The sequence below is a fragment of the Oryza glaberrima genome, chromosome 8 (assembly GCF_000147395.1).
Source record: "Oryza glaberrima chromosome 8, OglaRS2, whole genome shotgun sequence".
NCBI classification, from domain to species: Eukaryota; Viridiplantae; Streptophyta; class Magnoliopsida; order Poales; family Poaceae; genus Oryza; species Oryza glaberrima.
Genome location: NC_068333.1, coordinates 3,910,052 through 3,936,622, shown reverse-complemented (window position 1 = coordinate 3,936,622; position 26,571 = coordinate 3,910,052). Strand labels below are relative to the sequence as shown.

At 41.6% G+C, this 26,571-nt stretch overlaps 3 protein-coding genes and 1 non-coding gene across 4 annotated transcripts; 2 read left to right on the top strand and 2 right to left on the bottom strand.

The window, feature by feature from the left end:
• Nucleotides 1-3,096: 3,096 nt before the first annotated feature.
• On the bottom strand, nucleotides 3,097-14,632 carry LOC127782567 (histone-lysine N-methyltransferase ATXR3). Its single transcript, XM_052309828.1, has 21 exons — nucleotides 14,275-14,632; nucleotides 12,132-14,144; nucleotides 11,310-11,354; nucleotides 9,853-11,010; nucleotides 9,209-9,579; nucleotides 8,578-9,123; nucleotides 8,386-8,486; nucleotides 7,480-8,296; nucleotides 7,184-7,387; nucleotides 7,028-7,099; nucleotides 6,825-6,935; nucleotides 6,618-6,718; nucleotides 5,598-5,697; nucleotides 5,425-5,520; nucleotides 5,138-5,305; nucleotides 4,919-5,044; nucleotides 4,792-4,845; nucleotides 4,419-4,666; nucleotides 4,216-4,324; nucleotides 3,828-4,127; nucleotides 3,097-3,612 (listed from the first exon to the last, which is right to left on the bottom strand). The coding sequence occupies exons 2-21, from the start codon at nucleotides 14,023-14,025 to the stop codon at nucleotides 3,448-3,450; spliced, it is 6,786 nt and encodes a 2,261-aa protein (XP_052165788.1). The 5' UTR covers nucleotides 14,026-14,144; nucleotides 14,275-14,632; the 3' UTR covers nucleotides 3,097-3,447.
• Nucleotides 14,633-18,052: 3,420 nt separating this feature from the next.
• Nucleotides 18,053-22,293, top strand: LOC127781145 (mRNA cap guanine-N7 methyltransferase 1). The gene is made up of 13 exons (XM_052308055.1): nucleotides 18,053-18,181; nucleotides 18,300-18,445; nucleotides 18,568-18,636; nucleotides 18,725-18,796; nucleotides 19,235-19,333; nucleotides 19,674-19,730; nucleotides 20,127-20,265; nucleotides 20,371-20,435; nucleotides 20,529-20,579; nucleotides 21,203-21,265; nucleotides 21,463-21,586; nucleotides 21,669-21,730; nucleotides 21,811-22,293. The coding sequence occupies exons 1-13, from the start codon at nucleotides 18,112-18,114 to the stop codon at nucleotides 21,901-21,903; spliced, it is 1,110 nt and encodes a 369-aa protein (XP_052164015.1). The 5' UTR covers nucleotides 18,053-18,111; the 3' UTR covers nucleotides 21,904-22,293.
• Nucleotides 22,294-22,613: 320 nt separating this feature from the next.
• On the top strand, nucleotides 22,614-22,837 carry LOC127783451 (small nucleolar RNA U3). Its single transcript, XR_008019351.1, has one exon. It is a non-coding gene; the product is annotated as a small nucleolar RNA U3 (small nucleolar RNA).
• Nucleotides 22,838-23,274: 437 nt separating this feature from the next.
• LOC127782946 (uncharacterized) lies at nucleotides 23,275-25,764 on the bottom strand. Its single transcript, XM_052310238.1, has 4 exons — nucleotides 25,359-25,764; nucleotides 24,390-24,534; nucleotides 23,851-23,944; nucleotides 23,275-23,725 (listed from the first exon to the last, which is right to left on the bottom strand). Exons 1-4 carry the CDS (start codon nucleotides 25,739-25,741, stop codon nucleotides 23,445-23,447), a joined length of 903 nt encoding a protein of 300 aa, XP_052166198.1. The 5' UTR covers nucleotides 25,742-25,764; the 3' UTR covers nucleotides 23,275-23,444.
• Nucleotides 25,765-26,571: the final 807 nt, after the last annotated feature.

Here is a 26,571-nt window from a genome sequence, read left to right as displayed (position 1 = left end):
AAATAGACTTAATCAACAGCAAGGCCCAAAGAGAAGAGGAATACAAAATAGACTTATTTCTAGCCATATAAGACATAGCCCAAAGAGTTGAGGAACGAAAAATAGATTTATTCTATGGAGAAGCACGATGGGCTGTTGTGCCTTTGGGCTGTCCCGGCACGGCCGCACGGTCCGAGTCTTATTAGGTCGTGCCTGTGTAGTCCATGGGCTGGCACGGCACGGCCCGACGTGTAGGTCGGGCCAAGCCAGCCCGACTGACCTCAGCCTAGGCATGGTCGTGCCAGGCTGGGCGGCCCATTTGGCCATCTATACATGGAGTGCGTGCGCCGACAGCACGCTCTCCCCGTCCTGCAGCACGGCTACGTCCCCCACGAGCTGTCCAGTGAGCCGCTGCCGCTGGGCATCTACATGTCGAAGGCACCATCGCCCCGCACGGTCAGATTCAAAGTTGTCCTCCTGATGCAAGGGCCCGCCGTCGCCACCGACACCTAGTGGGAGGTTTCGCATCTCGAGGAGGCCGCCACTGGTCGGGAGGATGGCCAGCTCAACCCGACCACCCTGGCGCCATGTACATCGGTTCATCAGTGACTCTATGCGTGACATTCCACATACTTCATCAAATTAGGCAATTTTTGCTGCAGGATATCCAAATTTTGTGTAATTTATTTATAGACTAAAAACGTGTCACGACTTAAAATATATCTAAAAAAATGATAAAATATGCTAGAAAACACTTTCAACTCAATCGTAAAGATAAATCCTTAATAAAGACAAGAATGCCCCTAGGACAACATGCTTCAAACGTGGTGTTAGAGTATAAATTAAAAATTATGCAACTTTAAATTTATCATCACCCCAAGTACATCATTCATATACATCATATTTCATCTCCTCTCCAATCTCAGCTCAAAAACTTTTAACTGTAGAGGCATTCTCGTTTTTCTAAAGAATTTCTTTCTCCAATTGAACCGAAAGTATCCTCTAGCAAATTACCGATTTTTTAGTATCATTTTTCTTTTTAGTATCATTTTTCCTTGATAGTTTTTTCGATGTTTACTAGCAAATTACACATTTTTAAAATGTCCTGTAGCAAATTTTGCCATCTGGTCTAGCAAGATAATTGTGCATTTATAAAAGTTCTCTTTATCTACCTATCTGGCCAAATATCTAAAACTTAACATTACATATCAGACATTTGTGAAACTTATGCAATTCCAGTTTGGCTAGGGAGAGTGGTGAATGACGCAATAACAGCATGCATGTGTATCAAGCAAGTAATTTGGACCCAGAAATTGCACTAAGAAATCGCCGAATCAACCAGCTAATTAAAATAAATTGCGCCGGCACCCACCCAGCTTCTTCTTCCCCTCCCCTTGCCCATGAGTGAAGCAGCACATTATCTAAATAAAATGAGTGAAGCAGCAACGATTACGAACATAGAGAGGAACTTAAACCTACCGTTTGTCCTGGCCGACGACATCAGCAGCGACGACGGCCTGCTCCGGGCGGCGGCGCAGGTAGCTGAGATACCTTGTCCCATCCATGGAGACAAACTTTAACCGAGAGAGAAAAAAAAACAACCGATTTTGTACGGATTTCTGGAGGCTCGTGATCAGCTTAAGGCCATATTTTAGTTCATGAAAAGAAAATTTTTTAGTGTCACATTGGATATTTGACCGGATGTCGGAAGGGGTTTTCGGACGTGAATGAAAAAACTAATTTTATAACTCGCCTATAAACCGCGAGACGAATCTTTTGAGCCTAATTAAGCCGTCATTAGCATATGTAGAGCACTTATGACTAATTAGGTTCAAAAGATTTGTCTCGCGATTTTTCATGCAAACTGTCCAATTAGTCCTTGTTTTTATCTATATCTAATACTTCATGCATGTGTCCAAAGATCAGGGCCAGCCTTGAGGAGGGGCGAGCGGTGCGGCCGCTCTGGCCCCTGACTCAGAGGGGCCCCATCCCCACCCTGCAGGCCTGCGCCGAGCGTGGCCCAAAATGTTACAGGCAAAGCATCAACATCGAACATATCACAAACCAGAAACCGACGCGTCCGCGTCGCTAGTCAGCGAGATTGCGCCGCCGCCCACGTCTCCTCTAAGAGCAGGTACAATAGTAGGCTATAAGCCAGCTATAAACATATTTTATTATTTTATAAAGAGATAAAGGAAGAGAGAGAAGAGTAGCAAGCTACAGATCTGTAGCCAGCTGCAGCACGACAGGTGGGATTAGGTATTAATATTATAGTAAGCAACTATTGTATGAATTACATATCGTGCATCGGACACAAGAGTAAAGTTTTAAGAAATTCCATTAGCATTTGATTTGACCATGTTATCACATAAACAAACTAGTAGTATGTGTGATTGATAGGTATAGGAGACATGCCAATTTTGGTTCTGGATTCAGCCCTGCTGGACTGCATCAGCTCCTGCTCCCAAGCTGGGATTATGGACAGTTGTTTATAAGAATAGATTAACCATTATGAATAGGGTTTAGAAAAAGAAGTATTGTGTAGAAACATCACAAGCCTCTCAGATTTGTGGGGTGCTAGTGGTACTATTCACCCTTGGAAGCAAAGGCCTAATTAATCAGCTGCCTTGACGCCCTTCACCATAGTCGATACTGGGTCAGCATTTACACGACATTACTCCTCATGGCTCCAAAAAGAGACATTACTCATGGCTCCAAAAGAGTTGCAGCAGGCAGTTCATTCAAGGACCAGCTTCCAGCAGTCAGCAGAGTGTACATATGGGTGCATTATTGATTTATTGTCCACCCAAAAGGAGAAAAGAGGCTCAAGGAATCCCATTCTGACATTCATGTATTAAGCCACCAACACACACAAAAAAAATGTCATGAACTGAACATGATAGTTAAAACAGAAAGCAGCTGCTACCCATTTGCCTGCACATCTATCCTAACTGCACAAGCTCAAGGTGAAGCATATGTTTTCTCCTCTCATGCGAAACTTTCACCCAGCATTCATTATCACAGACCACTTCTGTATCACTCCTGCAAAAAACTACTTCCTGAAACTTTTATTAGGTCAAACAGCTCGAAACTGAGCAACAGAAATGCAACGTCCACTTCCTACAATCTGTAACATATCACTGGAATTTAAGATTGCTACTGTTTTGCATTTACACATGAATATCCACATTGCACATTGGGAGGTGACAATTCTACGCGACGGGGCAAAGGCGCTACATTAAATCAATGATGGATCTATCAGTTAATAATGGAACACATCTCTACAAGGTAAGGGGAGGAGGGGGCTGTACAAATGGGGAAGGTGAGAGACACTGTTGTTACCCTGCCATCTAAAAGCTAAATCCCCATGATTAGGTAGGAAAGGTGTGAGTAGGAAGAAAAAAGAATGGTGTCTGACTAAAATCTCCAAAGGAAAAAAACCAATACCCTCTGCCTACAATTCCTTGGCTAGCCTAGGAAGACGTTGGATCTTGTCTTGAGCCAATGCACCATCTCCTTGTCAAGGGGGGAATTATTCAATACGGCATCCATCATTGGAGTACCAAAGAATCTTGGGTCACTCTTGAAAACCCATATCCGGTCCTTGGGCCATGGCCTTTGTGCCTGGTTCTCCTGTAATAAAACCACGCAGTTTCATTGAGAAAGATGGGAGTCAGGGAAAGAAACTGTAATATATTGCATATATGAAGAGAAATACTCAATCCAACAGAAGATGATTTAATATTGTCTAGAACAAATATTCTCTTTTGTTTTCCACACTGAACGAGTTCCAAGAACAAAATTTGGAATATTTTAGCCACAATGACATATAAAAGGTAAGCACTTACCATGCGCGCTAACATGAATCTCACAGTTCTGCTGCCATAGACTCGCTCTTGTGTTGGTTTTACTGACTTCACATAGAAGGAGGATACATCTGGCAATGACATACAACCCTTTCTAGCTCTTGTCAATCTAGATTCAGGCTCCACATTCTGGCTATACCAATAAATGAGTTGACCTAAGCAATAATTTTCTGGGTATGTCTTACAGTACTCCTGGAAGCCTGGTCCCAGTTTATCTGCATATTTGGGACCTAAATCAAGAGGACTGATAAGAACCGGTGGAGATTTTACCGTCTTGTAATCCTGCATGTGGTGATCCTTGAGTCAGTCCTTTGGTACAGAGAAAAATCACAAACATTTGTTGCAAAATTAAGAGGAAGTTTTCACTTACTCGGACTCTGAAAAAACACTTTGTGTAAGCATACATGTGAATCAAATCAGCAGCAGCATCATGCCGACACTTGTATGTGCATGAAAGAGTTCTCAGCTCATCACGCAACCTGAAGAAAAGGGCGGTCAGATTCCAGATACAGGTGACTGGAGGGAAGAGTCAGATTAATGGTCAAACAAAACAAGAATATATTCTAAACTCACCATAAAAGAGAACTTCGGATTTCTCCCTCAATGTCCTCGGAACCAGATGGATCATGAGCACGAATTTTGGCTTTGAGGTCAGTAAGTACATCTTCCTCAACATGAGGTTCCATTGACTCAAGAAGTTCATCAACTAACGAGCCTTCCCCTTTCCAGATGGCAGAAACTAGACTTCTCCCAGTTAGCCTCACCAGTGGAGGAGGAGCATTCTTGGGATCCCCAAATATGCATCTCATGACATATCTTACCTGAACATAACAATGATCCATAAAAATGCATCAGAAGAGACTTCTTTTGGGTTGTTAGTGCATAGTGCATGTTTTTTGTTCACTTATACTAAATAACTTCAAGCTAGGGGGCATAAAATGCGCACCTTGTCAAGTGTATGAGTCAAATTCTGTAATCTTGAATTCAGAACTCCCTCGGCCTGAGTAGTGATGACAGAATTAGATCGATTTTATGTAAATTACGTTGCAACTTGTAGCCGTTCGAAGACCCACCTGAACCTCGGCATCATTCTTCTCGGAATCCATGTTTATATCTGTGAAAAACTGGCGCTTCTCGTCCACATTGTGTTTAAAGATCTCATGAGGAAGTTTCTGTCTCTCAAAGAATATAAACCGCACCTTTGTTTACAGGAAAAATAGCCATGAGGGATCACGATACTGATTACTGTATCAAGAAAAAAGAAGCTTTAAGAAAATGGCAACTACAATTACCAGGTGAGCAGTGTAAGCAACAAGCCATCCAGGCAAACCAGCAAGCAAACAGGTACCAAGACCAGCTCTCCCCAAGTCAATTAAGTCTTGTTGAGAAACAGAGTTTGCTTCACAAGCCTGTAACAGAAGACTATGTCGATCGAGCACACCATGGAATTCCATCAAGACCTGTTCCAAATGATATTAGTAGATGAGAGGAAATAATGCAGTATAAAATTCAGTGTATGACAATTTGATAAACTGCAAGAGTCAGTTCCTAAATTACTGTAAACAAGAATGAAGTTTACCTTTTCAAAAGCTCCTTCCCCAGAAAAATTTAAATAGCTGCCCCTGCATATTTGACTTCCACAGAGACAAACTGACGCTTCGTGCTCTTCTTTACTCTGGCATAATTAGAATGTATTCATAAGATAAAGCAATTTACGTTAGAACTTATACAGAAACTAGAAATGGCAATCACCTCAGTAACAGAGTTGTAATCAAAAGTGATTTCCTCGCCTTCTGCAATTGGTCGAACAGTGTAAATTCCAATCTGATAATGACCATCCACAGCCGTTACTCTGGAAATATATTTTAATAATCGTGAGTTATTATTACAGGTATAACATGTAATCTTATGAGTGCATTTTACTAATTTATAAATTTGACTAGCATGGAAAGTGGGCTTTGTGGAAACCAATATGGGGCCAGTTCTCCTTCAATCTTAAGAGTCCTTCAATATTAGGTACAGGTGTACAGAAAATGCTTAAACTATAAATGTGCAGTTCAGTTTTTATAAATTGTTAGCCATCCATTGATTGCTGCCCCCTTCCCTGTTTGTTCTCAATTTCTGAATTTCACTACTGGAACAACAAAAACAGGCCATCAGGGACTTTGTTCAGAAAAAAATATAACAGCGCATGGTGAACCAAATAGAATGAAGTAGACATGCAGGAAGAGTGAAATCGCATTCCCCCACTACAGTTCAAAGCATAGGATGGATCTACCACAGAATACAACAACAATGAAGTCACAAAGGCCTTTCAAAATATGAAAAAGACAATAGAAGGTAGTTGCGTAAATGATAGGGCCAAGCATATATTACGTGCAAACTGCAACACCACATATATAAATTTAGTTAACAGAGTAAACCCCTTCCACAAATACAGTCCAAAAGTACAGGTCAACACTAAAAAGGTACTCCCTCTGTTTCAAAACAAAGGGCATATTTTGTTTCGTTAGGACGACTTTGACCAACAATCGCTCTATTAGAATATCATTTGTGATACAAAAGTATAATCATAAGTACTTCTGGATATGAATCTAATAAATTTATGTGTCGTAAAAATTATATCATAATAGAGTAATCGTTGGCCAAACTCTTGTCCTAACGAAACAAAATGCACACTATATTTTGAAACAGAGGAAGTACTATAGGAGGAGTGATAAGGCAGTACACATACACCACACAAGGTACTAATCTGAAGATTAAGAAGCTTACTTTGCTTCACAGTTAGGGTTGCAGGAGTGACAAATTCTGCTCGCATAGTTAGCCTTATGCATTGCATCAACGAAAACCAAGTCATACCCATCACGGTCTCCCTTTTTATCATAACAAAGGTAAAACGATCAGTTATATGTACCTTGACCTGGAATAACATAAGTCACATGCAAGGTCACATTAAAAAATTTGAGATTGCACTAATACCTTTGGCCGTTCTAGCATAATGTTGTAAAACTCAGGAGCTTGATCGTCGCTATTGTTTTGTATATGCTTAATGCCATCTTGTTTTTCATACCATCTCCAAGAAGGGTATACCTGCAGATATTGCAATTTCACAAATATTATACCATTGTTATATCCCTTTGCATGTCATCTAGGAAGATTTGTTGATCGTAAAAATCACATACCTCCCCAAAGAACTCGATGACAAAGTCGTCTACACCAAATCCACCCGTTTTGTTACAAACAACTCCAAGACCCTGAAAGAAAATGCAGAGAAAAAGTTAAAAAGACTGAAGTTAGTTAAGATGGTATGCAGGGATTAGTTATCACGAAATGCATGCCTTCCTATAGGCGACATAGTTATATTCTGGGTGGTTCCTCATGGCCTTCAGCATTCCAAGGCACATCTTTGAAGTCCGTCTGTCACCACTCTCCTCTGCAGACTTTTGGATTTCTTCAATTACAGGTTTAAGGGGGTAAACCATGGGAGTATTTCCAGAACCAGTGAACTGCCTCACTTGCTTATTCAAGGTGTTCAGAAGCAACTGCAGTGAAAAAAAAAATAGTACAAGTGCAAAGAATTAGGCCTGCATGTAAACTAAAAACGAAATTAAAATGGCTATTCACCAGGACAAACCTCTTCAACAAAGGTATGTTTGTCAGAGGATGGCCAATCAAGTTCAGTAGGCATCATTTCAAGTAGGAGATTATGTGTATATGGATCTATTCCATACACTTCTTGCTCAAGAACTTCATCCCCAGGTACTTTTCTAGGTTGATAATCCTTAACCTCTGGTAGTTCCAAATTTTCAGTGCCGTTCTTCTGCGAGAGCAGTTTCTCTGAATAGTCATCAGGTAAAGCGACCCGCATCTTTCTCAGTACTTCCTCCTCATCTGCTACAATTAGGTACTTCTCAATAACCTCATACTTCCTAGTCACTGGGGGAACAAGGCTTGCTTTTGTCATGCGAGCACCCCATCCACGATCATCCGTCAAAGACTCGCTTGATTCAAATAACTTCATACCATTTCCCTTTAAATCCCATGCTCCCGAATTTACATCAAGATCACTCTCTGTATCAGAAACAGTAGTTTCACTCTCAGTCTCATCACCTTCAGAGTAGCCATCATCATCATCAGATGTTTCACTACCAGAATCGATATCCCTTTTCTTTAATTTAGAAAGACTTCTTTTGATTTCACGGTCAAATGCACGAGATGACGGATCAGCTCCAGCAGTAGTCCAGTTTGCTCCCCTTCTTTCTGACGTAGTTTTACTCTGTTTCTTTTTGAGTTTCAGATCTGAAGAATACTGACTCGTGTCAGAACTGTCCTTCTGAACTGCTGTCCCATCTCTATCAGAAATCAACCTTGGGTTCTCAAGTTTCTTTGCTAGCTGGATGAAGGCCACGACAATCTGTTTCATATCTCCCAAGTCACTTCGACCTTTATATCTGTAATGGCATATCAAATGTCAGATAGTACATTATCACATAAAATTCAACTACTTTGCAAGCCTTCATTTCATTTAGACCCACTTTACCTTAATGCATCTCGGCACATAGAACGGATGTCATTCTTGATATAACTAAAGCCATGGCGAGCATAGTATCCATTTTTCAACCTAACTTCAATTTTCGCAACCTGGAATAGAAAATAAAGTACCGTGAACTATTATTAGGGTCAACCAAAACATCAAGGTTCAGAAAATTGTATTAAAGGATTTCGATAGTACCTTTGGAACAAAAAAATCAAATCTACTGCTCTTCATGATTTCTTTTAGTTTGTTGATGACAAACTCTTCCATCTTCCGGTAGCTATTCTCGGCCTTCCGCTGCATCAAACGCCTCATCTGTGCATCCCTTGACAAAACCGCAGACGACTTTCTAATATCAAGCCACTTTGATCGTTTATAGAACCCTTGTCCAAAGGAAAGGGTGGAACTCTCTCTATTTGAAATATCAGCAAAATAGCCATCAAGCTCATCAGAACCACCCATCTGACTGGTCAAGATCCTTCCAGCTTTGGATGTGCTGTTGCTCCCATCATCTATCTGCTTCAAGCTTCTAATTTTCTGGTATGATGCATCTGGATTCAAAGAGCTCTTAATCCATTTTACATGCTGAAATTTGTTTTTAAGATCCCTTAGCTGACTGCAACCTTGAATGTGCACATATGATATGTGCGGAAAACGCTTAAGTACTTCCGCAAGGGCAAGAGAACTAAGATTTGAACACCCTGTTAAAACAAGTGTTCTAATATTTTGCATATCATAACCAGCCTGAAAGGAAGATACATGATTTTGAGCCCAAAGTTAGAAGATGACAAAGGAAACATCTTGAAGTTAGAAAGATGAGCGAACATACCATGATGTCGTGGAAAACATTATCAGTGCACTGAGGGCCCAAAGAAGACAAATCAATGAATCTACAAACACTCCTGTAATACTTGGCTGCAGTGTTCCACCAGCTACAGGTAGCTGCAGAAGAAATAAGTGACTTCACGTCTGCCCTCAGAAAATGGAAAATTCTTGCTAACACATGTTCATTTAATAAACCCCAGCTTTCACTTTCCGTTCTGGAATTCAGAGGGCTTTCTTTAACATGAGCAGCCCCCTCAAATAAGTCTTCAAAACAACAATCATCCTTCTGACTGGCAAGAATGTCCTCAGACATATCAGTATATTCATCACTTTGATCAGGCAGCAACCTTGCCCTTTTTGTGGACCCGCCATCCTCTACATGAATCAAAAGGGAAAAGGAGAATTGATGAGAAGGTCCACAAATCAAAATGCAGGCCAGAAGAAATAAATGACCAGGATAACAATTGCATTACTAGAATAAAAGAAATATAGCAAAGAGTGTGTATCGTGCAACTGGAATGACTTGAAAGCAACAGACGAAGAAAAGATAAACTTGCTTCTTGACATGCGTCATGATAGCTGAGAAGAAAATTTTTACAGCATAAGGTAGGGGAATAAGTTGTATTTGGACAAGACCTGATACAGTACCTTGCACAAAATTCTTTGAAGCTGAACTGTGAGAAAAAAATGTTTCTAGTTCTTTTCTGGGCTGCTTTGTTGCAATCCATGGTTCCAAGACCTCATTTATAGCCAAAGTAAGTTCCCTGCTCTTGAAATACTTCATGACTAGTTCATGCAGTTTACCACGAGTATAACCCACAAACTGTGGATGCATCTCGTGGAAGTTGGACTGGTTTGAGTGTGTGAGAGCAGAGGTAGAACTTCCAGCCTCCCCATTCCGAGCAGAGCAACCAGATTTTAAATCCTTAAGCACTGGAAGCCATGTGTTATCAATCTTCCGGAAAACACTGCTCCCTTCAAGGATAGTGCCCTTCTTAGCTAATTCTTGCAATTCAGAATAAGAAAATGGGCCACGCTCATGACCAGTTCCATCCAGGTAGTACCAGTCACCTACTTTGACTGACAATTCTTCAACAGTACATACATGGTCCTTTGGAATGTTTGGAACAGACTTGGACTTGTGCAAACTTTGTGAATCGTGTTCATGATGTTTCTTAGAATGAGACGAACCTTCATGGGTAGAACTCCTATCAGTCCCAATTGAATGGGAGCGCGAAGATCTAGAAGGTGGCCGATCAGCTACTTTGGGCTTTATACGGTGTTCAGAAGAGGATTGGTCCTTAACAACACGGGCATTTATCTTAACGACAGGAAGCGTTGTCCCCTTCACTCCCTTAGGAGGTTGTTTAGTCTGACCTGACCTCCCAGGCATAACACCACTTTTACTGGCATCATCTACAGTGTCATCATTTTCTTCTGTTGATGAGAATGCCCACAACGGCAGATCAAGCTTTTTAGCACGTAAAGGGTAGTAGAGGTCATCCTTGCAGACCCAACGAGGATCCTCATGATTCCCTTTTGGCATTTGACAAAGAGGATAGCCTTCATTGAGAACAAGCTTCTTCCTGTAAGGCTTATCTTGGCTGAAATCATCATTTCGCTTCCAGTCACCACCTTTGCATGACCATCTCCCAGAATACCATTCACTAGACTCAATATGAGGCTGATAGGTATCCCTCTCAGCAGGAACAACGCCATAAATGTGTGCAGTCCTGCTATCTGGAAATTCAGTGCTTCTTTTGGTTCCATCATCTCTTTCCAATTTAACTTGGAACCTTGAAAGATCTAGCATAAGAATTTTAAAACATGTTAATGGTAACAGAATGAAGGGTAACAAAAAGAAACTTAATTATGGTATCATGACATCATATTCACGAAAGAACACATTAAACTTTATCTGAAGGAAATATTATGCTCAATTAACTGATTAAGCTTTAGAAATTAAAAAAAAAAGAATACAGTTACTCTGCCTAAGAGATGAATGGCATCTACATAATTGAAGGAAACCATACACTAGTATTGAGAATTCAAACGTGTATGAGAGCAAATCCTAAAACCAAGTGAAGAGAAAACTGATTCAATACCTTCGCTTTCCCAGTTGACTGGCTCAAAATGTGCATTTAGAAGCTCTGCAATTTACAAATGACAGAAGGCGACAACATTAGTACAACCATGAGGAAGTGGAAGTAATTGCGGGAAAAAAGGCTTCTGAAGAACAACCAAATAACAAAAATATAATTATTTGTAAAGCTTCTGGAATTTCTACACTTCTAACACTCATCAAAGGTTTATATTTAAAAAAAATGAAGTCAAAGATGCAGGTTAACTTCACACCAACAATCCAGAGTTCCAGAAAATATGAATCCGAGAGATGAAGAGAGAGCACGAAGTGATGTCATAACTCATAAGAATAATTAATTTCCAAAAGGAGACATGTATATATAAATAAATCTGAAGGGCATTTGTGGAAATCGTTACTTTTTTTTCATGACAGTCAAACTAAAAACAGAAATACATGGGGGTGCATATGCAAAACAAAGATGCAACAAAAAAATCCAAGAAAACACAAGGTCCGCGCTACTAGATTTTGCAACGGAAAAAACTGTATCCAAAAGAAGATCTATACACCTTATAAAACCCGGGCCCAACCACGTGGACAGCATGAAACACCTCACCATTAGGTTTAAACAGCAAAATCACGGATGAAGCATCACCCGCCCCTCTACAAACCTACAAAGAAATCGAGGGGTGTACCAATACCACCAAGAATTATGCAACCCCAAAAAGGATATAACCAAGCAAACTGAAGAAAAACCCAAATTGAGCTAGCCCATTGGCACCAAAAGAGAACGGGAAAAAAAAAACATTTTGAATCTCAGGTTCAAACGACAAGGGAGCATTTTTACCTCCAAGAATCTCAAGCTCCTGACCATCCACCATGATAGATCCATCCATCAATGCATCAACCCTGTCATCAATGTAGAAATCTTCCTGCTCTTCTGCACAAGCTTCCTTCATTTGTTCATGGTCAGTACCAGATGCCTCCTCTCGAGCTTCATCAAGTAAATTACCTGGGGCTTCTGGCGGGCTAACCAGCTGTGTTGAGACATCTGAATATACTGAGGGGAATTCGGATGGAACCAGTGGTGAAGCTGCATTCTCAACAGTCACCCACCGATTGCTGTCAGCATGCTTTATTAGATGATCAGAAAGAAGATATCCATCTTCCACCAGCTTCTTCAAGTCAGCAAGCTTAGAAGGTCCTTGCTCAATACCGTAATGGTCAAGATAAAACCACTTCCCCACATCGCTTGCGGGTGGTTCAGTGGGCTCAGGTGCTGAGCTAGTAGTGTGAGGTGGAGTGTCACAGATGTCCATGTCTTCTTCCATTGAGACATCTTCTGCAGGAGCTCCATTCAGTTCAGGTTCTGGTGGTGGAGGCAGGGGAGGAGGCATGTTAGGCGGTAAAGGCGGGGGTGGCGGCGGAGGAGGTGGTGGCGGCGGGGGTAGAGGGGGTGGTGGTGGCAACTCAGTGTACTGAATGGTCTCAGTTGCCTTTTCCTTGGATATCTTCTCATTACTTCCATTGCTACTGCTCTTAGACTTAGTTGATTGCTTTGTTGATTTACTTTTGTGTTGTGCCTTTTCCAGGCTGTTGTTTTCAAGCTTAGCACCTCTGCTCTTCTTGCCTGCTTCATGGCTTTCAGTAGTCCGACCTCGTTCAGATGGCGATTTATCACGACGAGGTGGGCTTCGGTCTCTGAAGTCCTCGTGCTGAGATCTCCGAGGAGAACTATCAACGCGGCTCGGTGTGTTATCCCTGTGATGGTGCATCTCACCACGGCTCGGTGTGTTATCCCTGTAATGGGATGGGCGCATTCTGTGGCGTGGAGAAATGTATGGGCTGCGGTCTCTGTTGTCATAGTGGCGACCGCGGTCCCGTGGGGAGGGCTCCAAGCGGCTTGGGCTCCTGTCATGGCGGAGGCGATCATGAGGATGGCGCCCCAAGATCCCTGGGCTCCTCTCATGTCGATCCCGTGTCATTGGCGAGATGTCACGATTCCTTCCTGACAAATGCCTGCCAGAACTCTTTGCCTCTCCCTTCCTGCGACTCTTAGAACCTGTTTGATCACATGTATCAGCTTGGTGCTTGTGGTTGCTGTTCTCAGGCTCTGTTGCCCTGCTCTTCCTTGCACTGCCAGTGCTGCTGCTCTCTGGCCTAATCTCACCTGGCTCCTCATCTGAATCCCACGAGGAGCCCTTCTTGCTGCCGTCATCGCGTACCTGAGCCGACGAGCCGAGCTTCTTGTTATGATCCCGGTCCCGCTTCTTATCTGGTGGAGCAACTTCCCCTGGTTCCACCTCATCCTTATTCGACTTCCTCCCACTCTTATCAGACTTGTCCTTCCTCTGTCTCTCGGGGGCAATCTCCCCCTTCTCGAGCTCCCCGTTCCTCCTCGCCTTCTTGGAGGGCATCACAATCTCCCCCGGCTCCACCTCTGCAGCAGAGGAGGCAGCCAGCACCTTCCGCCACTTCTTGGGAGGCATGCTCCTCTCCAAGTCCCGGCTGCTGCTGTTGTCAGCCTCCCCATTGAGCAGCTCCCCTTCCTCCAGCTCGGCCTGATGCTTCCGGTGGCTGTGGCTGTGGCTGTGGTGGTTGTTGCTGGTGGTGTGGTGTCCCCTCTCCCCCTTGTCCGGCATGGCTTCTCCTCCCCCTGGTCTCCTCACGAGGCCCCCGGCGCGGAAGCCCTCCACTGCACGCTGCGGCGGGACGGCGCACGCGACACCTCCATCTCCCATGGAAGACCTAGGAGCTTGTCGGGGCGGCCGTCGTCCCGGTCCCGTCGCGCGAAACCCTAGCTCCCGGGGGCTCCTCCAGGGCTCTCCACGCTCATCTCCGTCTCCACCGCCGCAAAACCCTAATTCCAAGCACAGAGGAGAGCAGGTCAAAAAAAACAAAAAATCCAAACCAAACCAAACGCAATGAACCACGAACCCAATCGGGATCGAGCCCCGCCGCGGATCGTGGGGGGTGGAGCGCGCGCGCACCTGCGGGGGAATTGGCGCGGGGGCCCCTCAGATCGCGAGATCCGGCGTCGCGCGAGCTCCCCACGGGCGTCGCCTCCTCCTCCTCCTGCGGCGGCGGCGGTGGCGTCGCCTCTTCCTCCTCGTCGTCGGCGGGGCGGCGCGGCGGAGGCGGAGGCGGAGGCGAGCTCGCTATCGCCTCGGGAGGAGGTGGAGGCGGAGGCGTGTGTCCCCTCCTCCTGTGTATTTTGCCTTTCTCTCTTTCTCTCTCTCTCTCCCTTAGTTTTTGGGGGTGTAATGGCCTGGTTTGCTCGTAAAGCCTTCCTCCGCCCTCGCCTCTTATGGGGAGAGAGACGGAGACGGGGGACAGAGTCTATCTCTTTTGGAGGAGAGGAGTTTGGGAGTTGTGTTGGTGAATGGAGTACTACTTGTGAATTGTGATGTGGTTTTTATTTTGGGGGGTTGCATTTTACCGGCTAACGAATTTCCCCTTTTGGGGGCCCTTGTGTTTCTGAGTATTTGCAAACGAGCCCTTGGTATCGTTCTTGTGGATTGCTGACTTGCCCTGTGGCCTGGTCTACGGTTCGTTTTTCTCAGCATTTTGTGACGGTAGAGGAGAGGCGCTACTGAAGTATGTAACTGATCTCCGATGAAGGTTCAAGCTTTAAATCCCACAAATCAACTGTACCAAAATGATTGGAACGGTAAAAAGAAAAAGTTACCAAATTATTCGGCACACATTTGATTTTCTCTTTTTTGCCGGGGGGGGGGGGGGGAGAGAGCTTTATTGACTACATAACAGGATCAAGAATAGTGATACCAAATTATTTGGCACACATTTGATAATTTGCTAGCAATTAGTCAATCATATCAGATAATTTGATAATAATTCAAACAACAACATTATGAGAATTTTGTCAATGGTTAAATCTTGTCGTTTGAAAAAAAAAGGATAAAGCTAACAATGGCGTTAAACAAAGCACGTCTTTGGTTTATATAGCATTTTTCTTCACCACATGTAGGTATCTCTAACATGGAGGAGGTGATGATATCAATTCAATGTGATGTAATTCTTGGAGTAAAGCATGTCATGTAGTATGTTTTATGTTGTATTATCGGTTTTCCCGACTGTATCGTCTTGGCTATTTATATTGGTTTTGCTAGTACGACGATAGCAATGGATCTACACTTTGATATGACAAATGAGTAGATGCCCGATCCATGTTAGGTTCCGTTCGTTCAACTAAAAGCAGATAATGGATTACGGAGTATCAAGCGGATTATTCATGCCATGCTTTGAAAATTTTGTTTTCTCTAAATAAACTTTTCATCAACATTGCTTTGATTACTTTTTCAAGCTATTGGTTAGCTTTATATTATATAAATTTAACTAAACCCCACGATTATCCATCATCTGCCATTTTATTTGTTTCATAATGGCCCTACGTTTTGGGTTCCCTTACTAGATTGGGTGTTACCTCCTTCATATTGAACCAAAATGTGAGTGCATATTCTGTTTATCATCCTTAACATTATTCTTCATCAAGCGTGAGGTCAGTATGCTGGAGAACAAGCGGACGTTTTGAGATGGGTGATGGAATAAGAAGGTTTAGGTCTCCTTTCGATTGAAGGATTTTTACGGGAAGTGCACGTTTTGAGATGGGTGATGGAATGAGAAGGTTTAGGTCTCCTTTCGATTGAAGGATTTTTATGGGAGTTTCGGAAGATCCAAACTCTTAGAAATAAAACCATGTGAGGCCCTTTGCACACAAAGGAATATGATGCAAATAAATCCTATGAAATGACCTTCTATGCCCCCCAATTCCATAGAAAAGTGAACATACGCTAAAACTTTTTTTCCCTTTGAAAGTCCAATGCACTATCTAGTTTTTCCCTCTATCGCGTCACGTGCAAGTTTCTTTGAAACTAGATGAAACACTGCGCATTGTTGCAGGAATTTTGTATGATATTAGTAGAAATAACATGTAAGATAGCTATATTTTATATAACTTTTATATCTAATTTACTATTAAAAAGCTATAAACAATTGAGATAGTGTGGCTTATATCAGTTTTAATTATATATGAATTGATCGTTCAAAAACAAAAGTAAGGCTATATGGATCAATGAGAGAATGAAAACAAAGAAGGTAATATATATTAATCATCCAAAGACAAAACTAAGGTGATATGGCTTTATAAGAGAAACATAATTTAGACCATAGATCAATCATCTAAGGGCAAGAAATAATTAAGGTGATATGGCTTAATGATAGAAGAGAGGAATAACATTAACTACATTTAGTGAGGATGAACTTTACGCTAGTGTTTAATCACTGCGAACTATCCAAAGGCAGCACGCCTAGTGTTCCTATGTTTTAGAATCATATAGGATTCTATGGGGTGTGACATCATATTCCCGTGTTTACCTATTAATGCGTTTCAAATGAGCTATTATTATACTTATGAAATTTTGATCTCTTCCATTACTCTTGAATAGTCATAAGATGTATACCATACTATACAATGTAGGGCTTCACACCCTCACATAAAAATGAAAAATAATAAAATAGAGGAGCTGTAAAAATACTGACTGCAAATGCCACTATATTAACGGTTTTGCTGGAAATGCATTGAAAAGATATCCCATCAAAACAAGTGCATTGAAAATATTACAAGGTGTTAAAAGAAGTGGTTGGACTATTGTTTTAGTCATCTTACATTGTTTCGGAAAAGCCTAAGTTTTTTAAGCGAAGAACATGAAGAAATGACTAATCATGTGTATACATTTGAAAACTTTTGGAACAAACATATTATAAGCGAAAGATATTGAAATGGTACAATTCCATTATGGACAAGGGATACACAAAATCATTATGTCATCAATTGCTTTGTACAAATGGTTATGCTGGCAACATTCATTTTAAATGCCTGTATCACTAGAGTATCTTCTCCATCACTATATGAAAATTATCATAATTCAATATTTGGTAGATGAATAATATTTGTTTACTATACTCTTCCAAAAGGGAACAATTATGGTGGCACGTGAATCAACCAACTTTGTTCTATACTCTATTTTATATTTTGTTTATCAACTACTCAATGCACTTTCATATTACAAAATCATTCTTGTGCATATTACATCATTTCATCTCAAGTTATTATGCAAAGATATATGCGGAAATGAGTTGTTCTAGACACCTCATAATTAATTTGCTCCAAACAATAGTAGCATAGGTATAATTCATTTTTTTAATAATATAATGAAATATACTAGCCTTTGCATGCGTATAATTCATACTTAACCATAGCAGAGCATGGGTATTTAGCTAGTAGTACTACGCAGTATTTAGTAAAGGAAGAAACAAGTTTGTTAGAGAGAGAGAATTTTTCAAATCATTGGATCTATAAACTGAGCATCAAGATTGGGAAAGAAATCTTAAAGACTGTCAACTGAAGAAAATCTCGCCATGCATGCCATCACAACTGCAGGTTAAACATTGCACAATTCAAACTTACATGGAGTCCTCTAATCTAATCATGTGATGTGACGCTGAGATCTGGTTACATTTCAACCTTATTTGAAACACGAGAGAACACTACACACAGCCACAGTCATCTTCCAAAACTTCCCCCCAATCCACCGAACCCGAGCTTAACAAGAACACCGCCACGCCACGCCACGCCACCACTCGACCACACCTGACCCCGTTTAGCCCAAGCCAAACCTCTTCGAGACACAGACGCAGACGCAGAGCCGACCGAGCGGCGGCCGAGCCGAGCCGAATCGAATCGAATCGAATCGAAACCCCTCCTCCTCCTTCCAATCCAGGCGGCGGCGGCGGCGATCGCCGGCGGCATGAACAAGCGGCCCCGCGACGAGCCCTCCTCCTCCTTCGCCTCCGCCCCCAAGCGCCAGTACGGCGCAGGTAACTCACTCCTCCTCTCCACCAACCCTCTCGTCAAATCAACCCCTCAATCCAGCCAAAACCGATGCTGCGGGTGGTAGCTAACTAGGGTTTTGGCGTTTTTTTTCTTGGGGGGTAGGCGGCGGAGGGTATGGGGGGCATGGGTACTCGGAGGAGCGGAGCAGCGCGCGGCGGGTGGCGGACCACTACAGCGCGAGGTCGAACCAGACGCTCGAGGAGCGGGAGAACAGCCCCATCATCCACCTCAAGAAGCTCAACAACTGGGTATTTCCTTCCTATCCGTCCACCCCTAAATTCCTTTGACGAATTCAGATGTCTATTGATGTTTGGTACAACTTGCTAAGTGGCCGTCCGGAGCTTAACCCTTCCAATCTCGATGTGGGCAGATTAAGAGTGTTCTGATCCAGCTCTACGCACACCCCGGAGACTGCGTTCTTGATCTGGCTTGTGGAAAGGTGATCAGCATGCGGAGAATTGGTTGGAAACATAATGACTTTTTTAGTAAAAGTAGTGTTAACCTGTTTCAACTGTTTTGATTCTCAGGGAGGCGACTTGATAAAGTGGGACAAAGCCAAGGTTGGATATTATGTAGGAGTTGATATCGCCGAAGGCTCGGTTAGTTTTCTATCAAGGGACATCTGTACTATATGCATTCAACTTATTGTCATAACATGATATGGTGTTCAATGAATTATTTGTCTGCTTATGATTCTTGGCAATGCATACCCTGTATTTGCTTTTCTGCCTAGGTAGGATGGCACCATTTGGTGATTTGGTGTAGTTGTATATGTAACACATACTGTATTTTTCTCGTAGACACTTAAGACTGTCTGAAGCTTGGAAGTGTGTGTGCATATATTCAATCTATATTCCACTTCATCTTTGTTTGTATCATTTCAGTCCTAAGAATCTTGAATACTCTCTTTTGCTTTTTAGTGAATTATTTCTGTTCTTCCAGGTCTCAAGTAGGCAATAATAGATTGAATGCTCTTATTGATGTATTTGCATTACTTTGGAGTTTGGACCACGAAAAAAATGACATTACAATTTCAGATAAAAGATTGCATGACTCGCTATAATGGTGATACGGATCAACAACGAAGGAAGAAGTTCAGTTTTCCTGCACGGCTTATTTGTGCTGATTGTTACGAGGTAAAACAGAAATTAAATGCTGCAACACACCTGATTTGCTATAACCAGATGTGATATTATATTGTTATTATACTTTGTAAGCACAAACATGCTGAGAATGTTATTAGCACAGTGCCTTGGATTTTTTCCCCCAAAGTACAAGCACACTTTGTGGAGTTGTGTCAAATCATATGCAAGCTGTATGCATTTTCATAGTCTTGTTAACATATTCATACATTTTGCTAATGGCAGTTGTTTTGCCCTATGTTTTTGCTCCACGAAGAACATGCTTCACCCTTCACTTCTAAATTCTCTTCCATTGTTATAATAATGTGACTAGTTTTTTTTATGTATTCCTTAGGCTCGTTTGGATGAGCATTTATATGAGGATGCTCCGTTTGACATATGTAGCTGCCAGGTGAGTGACCTACCTTTATATTTCCTAGCTATGTGCTCTTATTTGGGTCCATTGTTTTTGTTGTTGTGTGTGTGACTGATTATTTGGTAATTTCTAGTGGAATTTTATATTTCTTTGAATTTTCTCTAAATACACATGTTTTCAGTACATTCACTATTGACAGTTAGCAATAGAATTTTTTTTTCATGAGATGTTGAAACTGAAAGGATCGTTGATTCATTAAATGTTCAGACAGAGCAAATAAAATGTAACAACGGTGGCTTTATTCTGTATTAACTGATAAAGCCTAAAAATATCTAAATATTAAATGAGAGTGATTATAGTGAGCTATGTAGTTATCTCCTTTGAATTGCTTCGGCACTTTCCAAAATTTGAAGTTCTCTTTGTATTTTCCAGTTTGCGTTACATTACTCATGGTCAACTGAAGCACGTGCAAGACAAGCCCTAGCTAATGTATCTGCTTTACTTCGTCCTGGAGGAGTTTTCATTGGGACAATGCCTGATGCTAATGTCATCATCAAAAGGCTTAGAGAAAGTAGGTCACTGTTTTCACTGGCGGGCCTATATTTTGATTAATTTTGGTCTAACTGTACTTGCGATAAAGCTACATGCCTTTTTTCTCAAACTTTCCTATCCTCAGCTGATGGCATGGAATTTGGGAACAGTGTTTACTGGATTAGTTTTGGCGAAGAGTATGCTGAAAAGGTAATTGTGTTCATATGTTCATAATAACCACTTTCTGTTGGGTCTTGATACTAACTAGCCTGTTTTCTATTTTTGGTTTTCACAATGATGTAGAAATTTCCCGCATCCAGACCTTTCGGTATCAAATACAAGTTTCACTTAGAGGTAAGGGATTACTCATAATTTGTAATCATGTTGCTTTAGTGTGTGTTTCTATAGGGTGATTTATCTTAGCACTTGTTTCTTAGTTGCTTTAATTGAGTACTGATAAACTAATTGAGTAATTTTACTCAACCAGTAACTAAGTAAAATTAGAGAATTTGTGATGCAAACAAAATTTGATATGTTTGCATTCTGGTGGTTTTGTATGCTTTGCTTTTTCTGATGCTTGTTCTAAAGTATTGAAAATACTCAATTGATGTGCATCCATTTACACTATTTTGATTTTTTTTTAACAAACTATAGGTTCTTCTAGGTCACACAGCACATAATGTCGATATTGGCAATGATTACTGTTTATTTACCCTAGACATTTTCTTTGGAGTTTAGAAGCAAATGCCTCTGGTCATTTTACTAACATATATGTGCTACAACTTGTTTGGGCGTCCTGGTCCTTCATTTTTTATGGTCTTCGTTGTCCCGCATTTTGGCTTCATACTTGTGTTGTATTGGAATGCTAGAATTTTTGTTTCCCTCCAGACTGGACTTCCATCTTTGTGTTCTTTCTTGTTGGCTGCATTGGCTGTTGGGAAACTTATGATGTATAAGACGTCTATGGCAACATGCAGGATGCTGTTGATTGCCCGGAATGGGTTGTTCCATTCCATCTCTTCAAATTGCTGGCAGAGGAGGTATTCTCTTCCTTAAACTATTGCGAGTAACACTCTGCTGTTTTCCCTTATTTTGCAGTAAGTTGATTGTAAAATCTATGGAAGTTCATTTTATTTCTCATGTGTACTACTGCGTGTACACCTTTTTATATTTTGTATGCGCATATAAAGTTGCAATCAGATGCATGTAGTTCTGACACGTTTTGAATGTATTGCAGTATGACCTGGAGTTGGTTCTGACGAAAAACTTCCATGAATTTGTACACGAGTACTTGCAAAAGCCAGAGTTTGCTGAGCTCATGCGGAGGCTGGGTGCCCTAGGTGATGGAAGGCAGGACCAAAGTAATTTTCACTCGGAACCAAGTAAATTTCCTACCTCCAACATAATCCACTCTCGCCACCACTAACATCAGAAACTTTGCAGGTACACTGTCACAGGATGAATGGGAGGTAGCCTATCTCTACCTCGCATTTGTTTTGCGCAAGGTACAGTACAAAATTTCACTTCTCATTCTGTTAACTAGATGGAACCACATCTTCTGCTGCTAAAAATGTTGTTTTTACAGAGAGGCCAACCCCCCTCCCAGCGGAGGGCCAACAATGCAAACAGAGGAAAGATGTTTCTCACTGAGAACGACATCGATTTCCTTGGGGTATAAAGCAAACAGAACTGTACTCTAGAGCTTACTAACAACTTACCGATTCAATGCTTCATACAGCATAAAAAGAAGAAAGTTGTACCTTTAGTAGCTCACCAGTTATTCCTCGAAGCTGTACCTGTTGTATACTAAATGTATAAACCCTATAAGGACTCTTGATGCAATTTTGCAGAAATGAATGAAATGAATAATAGGTCCCGTAATAATTCTTATATAAGCTTTGACACGTTTTATTTTATATTGCACATTTCCACCAGAACATCCTCGTTCGGTAATACCAGACAGATACGTCTACATATGAAACATAGAACAAATGGACAAGTCGTATCAGAAAGGGTAGATATATAAACAAGAGCAATGCTACACGTACTAAATTTTTCTTACTAAACTTTTACTAACAATCATCTCAACCGTTTGATTTAAGTAGATGGAAGTTACAAAAAATCTAGATGCACTCATAGCATGACACATCAGTGTTAGTAAGAATTTAATAAGAAAAAGTTAGTACGTGTAGCCTTTTCCTATAAACAATGTACACGGGACGGGACTCATCGCGACTAGAGATCATCTTTTAAATGGGCTGGGCCTTTACCTTTTTGTCAACCTGGGCTGCTTCGAGTCCTTTAGTTGAAAGGACATAGGTTAGTACCACCTCGCCAGTTTGGAAGAAGCTGGAGCTGCTTATAAGTTGGAGCGCGGGGCTTTGTGGCACGACCTTACTTGAACAGGATCTGTTCTATAGGCTCGTACCGTTGCATCCTTTACCAATAAGGAGGCAAGCACTCAAGTCTGGTTGATGCGACATTGGCCTCTGGGCCAGAGCGTGATTAACGGGCCAGGATGAATCCGATGGGGTCTCATCCGACGGCTGTAGAGGATCGTTCCTGCCTGGTTCACTCCAGTGCAGGGTGGCCCACAGGTTGTCTGACAGACATCCCCAATTTTTTCTTTTCTCATCTTTTTTTTTTCTCTTTTCTCACACTATGACAAACAACCTGATTCGTGGCAAATTAAACGCTCAAGAAAATTTGGACGGCGAAGGCCGAGTTCAGTTGACCTTTTAAACTTGGTTGCCTGGTTAACTTTGCGGACGAGTTTATAATCGGTTCAAGCAAGGTTCATTTACATTTATGATGACATAACCACCTATATGAGGGTCTTTTTTTTAAAATTCAGACCCAGCAAGTTCTTTTTTTTTTTAAAAATAATGTCTTTCGCAAGTTCTCCCTCCCAACATTTTCTTAACACACCAATTCTCATTTTTGGAATGTCCATTTTATCAGTAGCCTAAATACACAACGAAACGACTATGCTTCGGCAAATATAGACGATATTCAGCCATTTACATAAGGTACTGTACAATATTAGATATTAGATAAAACGATGTCTTTATTGTACTGTCCTGTGTCCTCAAATATATTCAAGGACGCAGTAGACACAGCTATATAGTATTACATTGTAGTAGTACTTAATAATACGATGCCAGTTATTTTCGACGAATTTAAAGCACAATCATTCCCAAGGGAGGTCGAACCAAAATCTCACGCCTTCTTAAACATAATTAACAGGATGACTGCTATGGCCAGAGCCATGAATGATCCACCAAGAATCTCGGCTTCATTGGGTTTGCGGAACATATCTTGGAAAAAGTTGGTAATATTGTTCACAATGTCGATCACCGTCTTCCTTGCATTATCCATGAAGTCTGCAAAAGGGGAGCTCTCAGGCTTCTCCCCGGAGGATGAATTCTCTGAGGAGGCGTCTGCAAGCTTCTCCGGTGAAACTACCGAGGCAGTGCCCTCAGGGAAAGTATAAACCAGACCTGTGTCATAGGAAGATGTAATTATTGTATCATCTCAAGAAAGGAAATAAGGGTAATACAGTTTGGTTGAAAGACAAATAGGAGATATAAAATGGCGAATGGTTAGTAATCGAGGTGGTACATACTTTGCTGGTGCGTCTTGTAAAATTCCATGACCTTCTCATTTTTCAACACTGCGTCCCAGACATTTTTATCAGAGGCAAGAGATGCAACAACACCCTGGAGACCAATAAAAACAAGATTAGTGAAACATGAGCCATCAGAATGAATCAAGCTGAATTAAAAGTTGCATCCATGGTGAGCAATCAACCAACACAAAAATTATGCAATGATGAAGTGCCATGCTCATATGTGAAGTCTGAACTATGAACCCTCAACATGGAGTGTATACTATGTAATCACTGAAACATGCAAAAATACTAAATATAAAAAGGGCACATGATAACAGTAAATACACAAACCAAAAACTGATTGATGACTTCCAAGTTTCTAAACACACATCCTCAGCAACAATAGTGCATAAAGTTTTCCTGATGTATATATTCGTTCATAAAAAATATATGAACACAAATAATATGAGATACCCTAACTCAGAAATAGATATGATCATAATAACAGCTGACGGAGATTGATTAAAACAACAATAAAGTAATATAATACAAACCTGTGCCTCTGGGCTTGATTTCAACAAGGTAAAAGCTTGCATCACATGTCCTGGCATAGCAGGAATTATTGCATCAGCTCCCAGCTTGCTAAGATCTTTATCCTGTTCTTTCACAACTTCTATGGGAGCCTCAGAAAAATAAACCCTACAGCAATCATTTCATAACAACCAAATAAATATGTACTAATCTCAAATTAAATTTAAAGATAAAGAAAACTGTGCATATGCAGATTACAGTACTCAGTGCAGCATTCGAAATTTAATGAAATGCACGAAATATTTTCTCTTGCCAACAAAGCATGAATAGGCGTAGGTATATTCCATGATTAGTTGCTGAATTAACACATGAACGAAGGCTAGTTATAAACCTAAAACTGGATTCATCTTTCAATTTAAGCTGATAGGGTTGGTACAAAAAAAAAGCTGATAGGGGTAGTAATGTGTAGAGTGCTTAGCAACAACGGCAAACAATAATTTTGTCATATTTATCTAGACTTTAGAACACAAAAGATCATTTCAATTTCGTGTTCTAAAATATAGTGCATGATCTATCATTTTTAATGTATTTCTCAGTTTTGAATGAGGAGTCCCCTGAACTGGCCCATGGTTGTTCACACACAGCACGATTTTAATTCCACAGTTCGACGCTCTAACAAAATATGTGACCCATTCCTTAATCCTAAAAATCTAAAATAGATTCTGCAAACCATCCAATCACTAACATCCCCAAATCTAAGACAGTATGAACTCCGAAATCCGAACCCTAACCCTTCCAAATCCAAATCATAAGGGACAGGTCACCAAGTGCTAATTGATAATCGAGACAATCCCTAAAAGCATCTAAGGAAAAAAAATCCCCAATTTATCCCCTCTCAACAGTAAAAAGGGGAAAAAAAATATGGCCTCGCCGAATCCTGCTCAATTCGACGAATTGGCAATCAAGGCTCCTAAAATTTCGCGATCTTTCACCTGTCTATGGCGTCCCTGAGCTCGGTGGTGGCCTCCTCGGCCTCCTCCCGCGACGGCGGCGAGAACACCAGCCTCGGCTTCCCGGCCGCCGTCACCTCGGGCTCCGCCGCCGCCACGTCCCTCCAGTCCGCGAACTCCCAGTCGTCCACCTCCCACGACGACGCCCACTTCGCCCCCGACGCCGCCACCGCGGGGACCTCGCCACCGCCGCCGCCGCCCGCCGCGGACACCAGCGTCGGCGCCGTCGTGGACTCCGCGGAGGCGGCCGTGGCGAACGCCGGCGCCACGTGGCGGAACCTGCCCCCGGCCGCCGCCGCCGCCGCGGCCGCGCCCCCGGCGATCCCGACCTTCGCGGCCGCGGTGCGCATGACGCCTCCTCCCATGACGATGGCGATGAGCTCTCTCTCTCTCCTTCGTTTGGATTTGCCTCCTCCTATAGGTGTGGAAGAAATTTTGCAGATTACTCCATAAAATTATGTGAAATATAAATTTTTTGATCTCGAGAGATACTTCCTCTATCTTAAAAAAAATCAATTCCTAGAATCTCAAGGTGAAATTAGTAAAGAGTGAAAATGACTAAAATACTTTTAATTATTAAAAAAATATAATAAGAGTGGTAGGTGGGTAAAACATATTAAAGTTTTGCGTGTTGAGGGTATGTAAGATGGTAGAAGTTTTTTTTTTTTACAAAATTTAAACTTTAGGAGATGAGTTTTTTTTGGACGGATGTAGTATGTAAGGAGGGGTGTTTTGGTGGTGATATTTTTGTTCAGGGTGTTTTGTGATAATTGTGTAGTGGGGGAAAGATCTTGCGTGTGGTGAGGAAGGGAGGTGACGAGACGAGACGAGACGAGACGGGGTAGGGGAGGGAGATGAGATAAGAAGAGTGGAGTTTGACTTAACGGCGAAGTTATCCGGAAGGGGACGGGTGTGTGTGTGTGGTGGATGACATGTGGGGCCCATGTGGTTTATTATTTAAGGTGGTTTTCGTTGGGGATTTTATTTTTCCTTCGAGAATGTGTGGCGGAATGCTGAAACTAAGGTCTAAAAAAAAATAATGCTGAAACTAAATTTTTTCGTCAGTTTCCATTAGCCCGCTTTTTAAAGTACTAAACATTTTATCTTAAAAAATTCTATATAAAATTGCTTTAGAATATCAAATTTCCTTATTTCTTAAATTTATACTGATTGCTAAAACTCAATTAATTATATG

What these genes read in the sequence shown, in the direction of transcription:
- LOC127782567 (XM_052309828.1), bottom strand. Translation starts at nt 14,025, where the DNA reads ATGGGAGATGGAGGTGTCGCGTGCGCCGTCCCGCCGCAGCGTGCAGTG. An exon ending in ATTACAACTCTGTTACTGAG is followed by an intron (nt 5,521 to 5,597) that starts GTGATTGCCATT and finishes TAATTATGCCAG; the next exon opens with AGTAAAGAAGAGCACGAAGC. An exon ending in TTGCTTACACTGCTCACCTG is followed by an intron (nt 5,045 to 5,137) that starts GTAATTGTAGTT and finishes CTGTAAACAAAG; the next exon opens with GTGCGGTTTATATTCTTTGA.
- LOC127781145 (XM_052308055.1), top strand. Translation starts at nt 18,112, where the DNA reads ATGAACAAGCGGCCCCGCGACGAGCCCTCCTCCTCCTTCGCCTCCGCC. An exon ending in TTGATCTGGCTTGTGGAAAG is followed by an intron (nt 18,637 to 18,724) that starts GTGATCAGCATG and finishes TTTGATTCTCAG; the next exon opens with GGAGGCGACTTGATAAAGTG. An exon ending in TGATGGAAGGCAGGACCAAA is followed by an intron (nt 21,587 to 21,668) that starts GTAATTTTCACT and finishes GAAACTTTGCAG; the next exon opens with GTACACTGTCACAGGATGAA.
- LOC127782946 (XM_052310238.1), bottom strand. Translation starts at nt 25,741, where the DNA reads ATGGGAGGAGGCGTCATGCGCACCGCGGCCGCGAAGGTCGGGATCGCC. An exon ending in AATCAAGCCCAGAGGCACAG is followed by an intron (nt 23,945 to 24,389) that starts GTTTGTATTATA and finishes ATTGGTCTCCAG; the next exon opens with GGTGTTGTTGCATCTCTTGC. An exon ending in TTACAAGACGCACCAGCAAA is followed by an intron (nt 23,726 to 23,850) that starts GTATGTACCACC and finishes CCTATGACACAG; the next exon opens with GTCTGGTTTATACTTTCCCT.